The following is a 9762-nucleotide window of genomic DNA, read 5'->3' on the forward strand; positions in this document are numbered from 1 at the left end:
GGTGTGTGGCAGCCAGCTGGCTGTGTGTCTTGTGAGCCTGTTTGTGTCTGTGTGTCGCTCGTGCGTGTCGTCATCATCTGTCCCGCGTCCACCCATACCGCGTTGGTGTCCAGTCCGAGCCTGACTGTTGTTCATCTTTCTACATACATACATTTCCCGACAACTTCTGCCAGTCCGTGCCACCGCGAGCCAGCGCCACCAGCGGCGCGATGCCGCCCGCCCTCGCGTGGATCGCCACCTTGTTGTCGGCGTTGTCAGCCGTCAGCGCCAGTCGAGTCAGTGACAGTGTCAGCGAGCGTGCAGAGGACTCCCCAGCGGCAGCGCCACGTCTGAACGCTGAAGACGGAGAGAGCGCCGCGCGGAGGTCGGAGCGACAGCGGGGCGCGGGGTGCATATGGAGTAACACAACGCGCTCGCATCCCACGCAGCCTCTACCGCTCGCGGTCACAGGACCGCCTCCACCTCGAGCAGCGACACGTTCTCCCCGGCCGACCCGCTCGCCGCCTCCGCTGCGGCGCCGGGCACCGCCGTCACGCGCAGGCCGCTCGCTGCGGCGACGGCGCAAAAGTGGTCAAGGTGGTGGTCGCCGGGCGTGCGGCCGCCGCGGAAGAGCAGGCCTCTCCGCTGGTGCGCCAGCACCGCGCGAGCGAGCGGCCGGGCGGCGAGGAGCGCGGCGATGGTGTCGCAGAGAGGCCTGTGGTCGTCGACAAAGTAGGTGAGGTCGGACCCCAGCACGAGACCTCCCGCCGGCTCAGCCTCCGACGCGGCGTTCCACGCTGCATGTGATGAGTCCGGCGTGCTGCATTCGCTGAGTCCATCACACGCCGCAACGACGGCGTCCTTCTCCCCCTTGCCTCGGAAATCACCGCGTGTGGGCACGCCCAATCCATGTTCTCTGACGGTTCTTCTAATTTCTCCGACTGTCGCACCAGCGGCAGGTGGATCCGCAGCCTGCGGCCACGCAGCGGCGGCATCGTTGCCTTCGCCCCACCGAAGCGCCGACACCGACACGACCGCGCTGTGGTGCGGCGCGTTGCGGGTGGCGTTGGCGCGCAGCAAGTCCATCACCTAACCATTAACTCATACTCCGTCCATTCATCGCATCGGCGTTGGCGCATCAGCAAACAAGTCCATGGCCACCTCCGCAGATCCATCGGTGAGGGCAACCCTGCTCGCGCCCAGCGCCGCTGCGTACAGGCCGACCGCGCCGGTGCCAGACCCGAGCTCCACGACGGGCAGCCCAAGCAGCGCCGGGCGTGAGAGCCGGAGCCAGCGGCACAGAGCGGCCGCGGCGGGCCACACCCGTCCACCGAGCACCGGCGCTCGCGCTGCAGCTAGCGAGCCTGGCGGCGGACACTCGCGCACGTCGAGGACGGCGCCGCTCGGCAGCGGCGGCAGCGTCACCGGCGCAAAGCCGAGCGCGCCGCCAGAGTGCGTGAAGAAGGGCCTCGCGGCGTTGCGCATGCGTGGCGACGGTCCCGCACGCGAGGCGGTGGGCCTTTAGAGGCTGCAGCGTCTCGGCGTCGCGCGCCTGCCGCTGTGAGGAAATAAAGAATTCGAGCGCGAGAAACATACTCGCATCTCAAAAGCGAGGAGACTTACCCCTCACGACACCGATGATTTCAAATATCCATTAAGACAATACAAGAATACAATAAGGCATTAACCGAGGAGGATGCACTAACCGAGGAGACCTACGCACTATACACGCTTTCCCTACATTCTACCACAACGCACGTAACTACTTTCTGTGCAGGCCGGATGTACACAGGCTGCGCTGCCTGTGGCAGCCGTAAGCACCACACTACTCGAGGCTATCTATACCTGAAGGTGCTTACATGCCTTGGAGAAGTAGACGTCGCTATGTGCGCCGTAAGCAGGACGGGCGCGCGCGCGTGCTATGTGAGGACCTCCCATTTGTGAGGACCTCTGTGGGACGACCTCCAAGATTATCTGCTCGATTGTATCCCACCTCCACACGCCGTGCGCACAAGGGAAAGCACAGGCCCTTGCCCATGGTAGTCCCCCCACGCGAACTCAAAACACCTTTTGCGAAACCAATATATGGATGATGTTGTTTGGGATCTTCGCCCGCTGTGAGCCTCCGTGAGGACCTTAAGGTCCCCACGAGCGAGGTCCTCATGCGTAGATGAGGACCTCTGGCTGACTTCCTGCGGTGCTGCGGCGCGCTGTCAGGAACAAAGAAAAACGATAGCGGGGGAGCAAGAAAAAGAATTTAACACACAACTCTCTCGGACCCTGGGCACGGGACTGGCGCGCACTGGCACAGGTACACCACGGGAGCCGCCTAGCGACTCCCGCGAGGGCGGCAAGGCACTTAGCTCCGTCGACACCCAGACTCGGTCGGTGAACGATTCGATCGATTTCTTCTGAAAACAAGAAAAACAGGAAACCGGGAACGTGATGCACGTATCACACCGAGAAGCGTCGACTGGTGCTTGGAGCACTATACACACCCACACCCTTTCCTATCCATGTAGTACAACCCACGTCAACTACATTTCTGTGCAGGCCAGAAGACACACAAACGGGCTGCGTGCGCTGGCTGGCAACCGTAAGCACACGCCTCGAGGCTATACCTGAAGGTGCTTACAGGCCCTGGAGAAGTACAAGTGAAGACGTCGACTCTGTGCGCCGTGAAGCAGGACAGGCGCGTGCTATAATTCTGAGGACCTCCGTTGGTGAGGACCTCAGATTGTGAGGACCTCTCTGTGGAGGTTGGGGACGACCTCCAATCTGCTGGACGTTGTATCCCCCACACGCCTTGCGAGGGATAGCACAGCCCCCTGGCCGCAAGGTAGCCCACACGTCCCCGTTTTCTCCAATGTATGGGATGATGTTTTGGATCCCTGGCCGCTGTGAGGACCTCCGACGACGAGCGGTCCGGAGGACCTCTCGCACATGAGGACCTCAAGTCCCCTCTCTCCCGGCCGGGGTGGGGGGCGTGCGCGGGGGCGGCGGGTGGGCGGGATGTCTGTGGCCCCGAGAGCAGCGATGTGCCATGTGTGTGTCCGCCTTGCGTTTGTTTCATAACATCGAAGGCTAGCTCGAAAAAAGTGAGGCATTGCTCATCAGCAGTCTCACAGGAGAGGTCCTCACGGGAGAAGTCCTCACTGGAGAGGTCCTCAGGCACGGGGACACAAACGCGGTCCTGATCAGTGTTGGATTAGCTCGGTGGCCTCGAGCGCAGCCAGTGCGACCTCTTGGGCGGTAGAGCGGCAAGGGCAACCGACGACTGCACGTCTCGACTGCTCGTTTGGGTGGAAAGGCTGCCTGCCTTGCGCGGAATCTCAACACTGGAAGTAAGAAGAGGTGACTTGTGCATATTGCTTGGGGTTGCATATTGGTTATTGCTTGAGGTGCATGTTGGTTCGGCTGTCGATGCATCATGATCGCTTATATGCTGCGATCTTTCTCAATCTGCCTGGGCGAGGTGAAAATGGCGTTTAATCACCTGCTGCGCGCCGCCTGCTGCACAGACTCCCTACCCGTCGGATCGCACAGGGCCCCCTCGGAGCAGCCCACACACAATCACGCATCGGCAGATTGAGTGCCTGAGTCAGGCAGACAGCACAGACAAGGAGAGGAGAGAGAGAGAGGAGAGAGGAGAGGGTGAGGGACACACACACACACACACACACACACACACACACACACACACACACACACACACACACACACACACACACACACACACACACACACACACACACACACACACACACACACACACACACACACACGCCCCGTGCACTTTTTTTCTGCAGTCCACCAGCGGGAACATGAAGCGCCGTCGAGAGCCCACCGCTGCGCTCCGCCACGACTCCACGGCTGCGCTCTGGGTGCCTGCGCTATCCGCCGCTCTCTTCGCCGCCGCCCTCCTCCTCTGCCACCGCCGCCGCCGGCCGCGCATCTGCGTTATCGCGCCCGGCTCGGGCCAGGCCACCCGCGCGATGCTCGGCGCCGGCGGCCTCCGAGTGCACCTCGCGGCGGGCCCCGAGTACGATATCAACGGGAGGCGGATGCCGCCCGACTGGGTCTCGATGCGCGAGGTACAGCTGCACGAGTCGGACGCGCGTGCCGCCGGCGTCGACCTGCTCGTCGCCGGCCGCGGCCGCGCGTCGTGCCTCAACCTCGCCACGCTGGCGGGCCGGCTGTTCGATGCGCCGTCGGGCGCGATCGTCTCGTGCGAGGTCCCGAGCCGCGTCCCGCGCCCTCAACCCGCGGCCAGCTTCTCGTGCCTCGTCTGCGGCTCGCGTGGCGGGCAGGCACGCGGACGCGCCCCAGCTTAGCTCCCCGCTGAGCGCTGACATACGCACGCTGTGCTACCTGTATCTCGGCTGCATCTCGCCCGTCGACTCGCCTGCAGGTGACGCTGCTTGCGCTCTAGACTGGCCCGTGTGATCCCGGCTGCTCATCTCGGCTTCCTCTCGCCGGCCCCCACATGTCTGCAGGTGACGCTGCCGGCGCTGTGGCTGCTCGGCTGCCGCGTGCCCGCCGTCGTCATCAACGGCGGCTGTGCGCGTCAGCAGGCGTGTAGACAGAGAGGGAGGCGCGAAGCACAGAGAGTGCGACCAGCGACTGGGACACCACAGCGGTGTGTGGGTGGACGCAGGACGGGCGGTGACGCAATATCTAGATAGCCTCAAACAACGCTTTTATGGTCAGACAAGAGCGACACAGACACAAGACAAGGCACTCACCCGACGGGGCTGCCGCAGGCGTCGTGGGCCTGGCCATCCGGAGTGCCCGTCGTGCTCCTGACGGGCGGGAGGGACTCCTTTCCTAGACGCGGAACACGTATTCATGTCTCCCAACAGCCGCATTCCACACACTGTGTTCACTGTCTGCGTAGCCCCTCGCATTCACGCGGTGCTCTGAATACGCTGCACGTGTACTCCACCGCTCTCATGTCGCGGCGTATCCAGCACGTAGGACTACTTCTAACGAGCACCGGGATCTCGAACGCCGTTAATTAGTGCTGACTAAGGAGTAATTGCTTACGTGATTAGGACTACTTCAACGAGCACCGAGACGCGCTCGGGTACGATGGCGACGAGAGGTACCTCGCCGAGCTCTGCGCGGCGATCTCGGAGAATCTCGGGGAATCTCGGGTAGTCTCTCGGGTAATCTCGGGTAATACTAGGTACCTCGCCGAGCTCTGGGCGGCGATCGAGCCGCGGTGCCCCGGCCAGCACAGCGGGCCATCCTCCACGTGCCCGGCACCTTCTCGGAACCTTCTCGGAACCTTCCTCTGCAGGTGCCGGCCAACAGCGGCCATCCTCCACGTGCCCGCCGCAGGGCATGGGTTCTCGGAGGAGCTGCTGCGGCGCCTGCTGCCGCCGCTCGTCCTCTGGGCGGCCTCGGGGCTCAGCCCGCAGCGGCGGCCAGACTTTCAAGGCCGCGAGCGCGGGCAGCAGCGGGCGGGCGGCGGCGGGCGGGCAGCGAGCGCCGCCGGGGGGCGGGCGGGCGAGGGCGGGCGGGAAGCGATTGTCGGAGGGGGAGAGAAGGTGGAGGCAGAGGCAGGAGCGCTCGCGGGGCAGGTGGACCTGTCGCCAGTCGTTTGGGCGTGGATAGCAGGCTCAGATCTTGGAAGTAAGGTGTTGCCTCCTCTAGGCCGCGTCCGCCCTCGCGCTCGTCCTCGTCCTCGTCACCTCCGACGGCAAAACGCGGATTGAGGCGCGCCGCCGAGCTCGATCTTCGGTGTTGCAGGGCTGTTGTTGGGGCCCTATCGTTGGTTTGATTCCCCTACAGGCGCCGCCGCTCTCGCGCAGCGCGATGGCGCCACCGCCCCAGCGCACGACGGCCGGGAGGCGCCGGCTGTCGTCGCGAGGGTGACGTGGCGCGTAACAAAGTGAGTGAGTGAGAACACACACTACGGCTCTACTACAATGAGGTGCCCCCCCCCCCCCCCCCGTTTTTTTAAGTAGTAAAGTAGACGCCGTTCAAGGTTCGCTCAGCCTCAGGACTCTCTGCCGCACCTCTGCCACGGAGCACGGTCTGCAGTCCCCGCGATGGCCCACGGTCCTCCGTCGCCAGGTCGAACCCCCTGCCTCCCGGTTGACCCCCCAGTCCTCGTACTCGACCATTAAATAAACTCAAAGGTCCACCACTGCCTCCAGCCTCCACCTCCACCGTCGAGCCGCGATCGCTGCCGCCCGCGACGCCGCCCGCCGCGTCGGATGCCCGCGACGCCCGCGGCGAGTCGAGTCGGAGAGCCGAGCCGCACCAGCAGCAGCATCTGCGCCAGCAGCAGCAGCAGCAGCAGCAGCAGCAGCAGAGAGAGGCGCCAAATTTGAGGTTGCCCGAGACAGCCCGGAGATGGCCCCGCGTTGTAGCCCCGGTGCCGGCGCCTCACATCCCAGCATCCAGGGCCAGGTTCCGCCGCACAGTCGAGCAGGAGGAGCTCGGGCACAGTTTTGTCGACAAAGAGCTTGATCAAAATTTCGCCGAAGAAGCGGCACCGGCGGCACGCCGGGCTGAATCCGCACCGATCCCATTGTTCGGCACCGCGACGGCGAGCCTCCGCGGGCCCACAGGAGGGCTCGGAGCCGCGGCACCGGTCCGACAAAAACAAATGACGTGTGAGTGTTAGATTTGTTTGGTATTGTGTCCAGTCCGAGCCTGGCTGTTCTTCACCTTACTACCTACCTACCTACCTACCTATTGCTAACTAAAAATCTCTCTCTCCGGTCCGCGCCGCCAGCGGGGCGAGAGCACCAGCCTACAACCTGCCGACATGGCAGTTGCGACGGCGCTTTCACACACACACACACACACACTGGAGCGAGGAGGCGACAGGAAATGCTTTTTCGGCCTCGAAGAGCAATTCACAACCCTCAAGTCCCTCTCCTTCTCGGCAGCCGTCGGCCCAACTCACCTAACCACACCATGGAGCCAGCGGCCAAATGCCTCGAGTCGGTGGTGGCCTCATTGACACCTCCTAGGCGCGCAGACGCTGCTGGTTTGTGGTGGTGGGAGTGGCGGCAGTGGCGACGATGGAGGGAGATGTGGCGGCAACAGCAGAGAGTGGAGCCTGTGTCAAATGAGGCGGACCAAGCGGCGGCGGCACCAGCGGCGGAGGTGACAGTGGCAAGGGCGGTGGCGGCATCAGTGGCAGCGAATGCGGCGGCTAACGCCGTGGCGGCGCAGGAGAAAGATGAGGCGGCGCAGGCGGCGGCGGCAGCTGCGGCAAAGGCGACAGTGGCGACGGCGGTGGCGAGGGCGGCGGCGGCGGCGGCGGCGCAGGAGAAAGACGAGGCGGAGCAGGCGGCGGCGGCAGCTGCGGCGAAGGCGACAGTGGCGACGGCGGTGGCGAGGGCGGCGGCGGCGGCGGCGGCGCAGGAGAAAGACGAGGCGGAGCAGGCGGCGGCGGCAGCTGCGGCGAAGGCGACAGTGGCGACGGCGGTGGCGAGGGCGGCGGCGGCGGCGGTAGCAAGCAACGCCGCGGCGGCGCAGGAGAAAGACGAGGCGGAGCAGGCGGCGGCGGCAGCTGCGGCGAAGGCGACAGTGGCGACGGCGGTGGCGAGGGCGGCGGCGGCGGCGGCGGCGCAGGAGAAAGACAAGGCGGAGCAGGCGGCGGCGGCAGCTGCGGCGAAGGCGACAGTGGCGACGGCGGTGGCGAGGGCAGCAGCGGCGGCAGCGGCGGAGACGCAAGTCGAGATGGCTGATGTTTGTGAGCCGATCGCACCGGCGAGGGAACGGCGGCCAACGTCAGCGCAAGTCTCTTGCTCCGAGCAAGCGCTTGCCCGCTATCTGCGTCCGCTCCTCTGCGAGCTCCAAAGATGGCTTCCCCTCCTCACCACCATCCTCCTCCTCGCGCTCTACCACCACCGAAACTACGCCACGGGGGCGGGAGTCGCTCCGCCGCCGCTACCCACTCCGCCACCACCACCGGGCCTCCCTAGTGCGTCTTCCTGCCCCCGCGTCGGGCCACGGTGGAGCACTCTCACTTCCAGCGCTCTCCTGTGACGCACTATAGGGACTCTGGGCCTCGGCCCGCTGCGCGAGATCGTGGTTTCGCATGTCACTGCCGCGAGGACACGCGTGGGCGCTGCTGCTGCTGCTATCGCAGCCTCCGCCGTCCGCAAGGCTGGCCCCGCCTCACCTACCTCTCGTGCCATACGCGCTAGCACACGGGCTGCGCGGCAGGCTTTGATCGGAGCCGTCGCGTCCGTAGCGGGGCATCCCGATTCGTGATGGTCGGGGGTGTTGCGTGAGAGCTGAAGGCCGAGCCGTACTCACGCGCTGTGCTGCCCTCGCGCCGCGCTTCTCTCACACCCGGCGACTAGAGTAAGCAGGTTTGCATGGGCCGGTCTCGGCGTCGTGGTGGGGCCATTGGAGATGTCGGTTCCCCACCACGCACCGGACTTTTTGTAGCGGTGGAGAGAATTAAGGAATCTTTCTGCTGTAACCAACACGCTGACGACTGACATCGCTCTCCAGTCTCCACTCTCCTCCATTCAGATCACCGATGGTGTGAGTAGTCTTCACTCATAACTGTAAATTACAGGTAAATTACCGTCGGAAAGCTGTCAGAACGGAACAAAACAACTCAACACTCAGAACGGCTTCAGAACACTGTCAGAACGCTGTCAGAACGCTGTCAGAACGCTGTCAGAGCGCTGTTTCAGAACGATGTCAGAACGCTGTCAGAGCCTGCGGGGTGGTCAAGTGCGAGAGCGGCGAGTGGACGACGAGCGAGCCGAAGGCGGCGACGAGGCGTCCCGATCTGCACCTTGTCCCCCAGGCCAAAGCCGGCCGTGTCGACGACCGCCAGCCGAGTCGCGCCCGCCGCCAGCACGGGCTCGCTCAGCGTGGTGGTTCGACTGCCACACAAACCCGAGACGGTGATGGGAGGCGTCGTGTGGTGATCTCAGGCCCAGTGAGGTATGCTGCTGTGGCATGCCTCACGGCTGCGACTGGCCGGCGCCTCGGCGCGTCAGCTCGGCTCGGCGTAGCAATAGTGGCCAGCCCAGCGCAACTCGCCTGGACTCAACGCTCAGCCAGGAGCTCCCGCACGCGCTGGCGCGAGGCATGGCGAATGCAACGCGTCTGAATGCTCGCCTCGCTCGCGCAAATGCGACCGTCCTCGCAGCCGACAGTCCACCGCCTGCTAAAGAAGCACAGCGACAAATGCGGCACCGGCGACACATGGCAGGCTGGTCATGACGCAGTTATAGGGTGTTGTGTGCCGTCGGAGTCACTCTCTGTGTGTCAGGGATAGTCAGGGCTCTGTCCATCAGAGCTCCACTAAGCTCGGAGACACCCCATTAGCGCGGCTCGACCTCTTTGAGTCACTGCCTTCCCGGCGGTTTGGCTGTAGAGCCTCTACAACAAACTCTACAGCAAAATCGCGCTCTACATCGCTCTACAACGGAGGCGCTTCGTCCCGCGGCGGATGTAGAGCTCTACAGCTCTACAGCGCTCCAGAGCGCTCTACATCTCTACAGCTCTACAGCGCTCTACACTCTACATCCTTTACACCCTCCTTAAGCGCCATCCCCTCTTTTCCTCCCTCCCCCCCCCCCCCCGCCTCCCCGCCGCCTTCACCTCCCTCCCCGCGGTGAGCCAGGATGGCGCCGGCGCCTTCCTCAACGCCATCCCTAAATGCGGGATGACATGCGAATGGAGAATTGGGCGATGCGTCTTTCGGTGCAGCGCCGCCTGGGTCTCCCCCTCGACGTGGCTTGCCAGGCCGCGGCGGCGGGCAAGAAGACTCGGAATGGGAAGACCCACGAC

General features: G+C 64.4%; 2 protein-coding genes across 2 annotated transcripts; one reads left to right on the top strand and one right to left on the bottom strand.

Annotated features, from left to right (window-relative positions):
- Positions 1–6901: 6901 nt before the first annotated feature.
- EMIHUDRAFT_442061 (hypothetical protein) lies at positions 6902–8429 on the top strand. Its single transcript, XM_005784226.1, has 2 exons — positions 6902–7927; positions 8003–8429. Exons 1-2 carry the CDS (start codon positions 6913–6915, stop codon positions 8218–8220), a joined length of 1233 nt encoding a protein of 410 aa, XP_005784283.1. The 5' UTR covers positions 6902–6912; the 3' UTR covers positions 8221–8429.
- A 232-nt stretch (positions 8430–8661) lies between these two features.
- Positions 8662–9059, bottom strand: EMIHUDRAFT_231279 (hypothetical protein; the record flags this gene model as incomplete). Its single annotated transcript, XM_005784227.1, has 3 exons — positions 8662–8679; positions 8759–8849; positions 8935–9059. 3 exons carry the CDS (start codon positions 9057–9059, stop codon positions 8662–8664), a joined length of 234 nt encoding a protein of 77 aa, XP_005784284.1.
- Positions 9060–9762: the final 703 nt, after the last annotated feature.

Source organism: Emiliania huxleyi (assembly GCF_000372725.1).
Source record: "Emiliania huxleyi CCMP1516 chromosome Unknown EMIHUscaffold_171, whole genome shotgun sequence".
In the NCBI taxonomy this organism is placed as follows: Eukaryota; Haptophyta; order Isochrysidales; family Noelaerhabdaceae; genus Emiliania; species Emiliania huxleyi.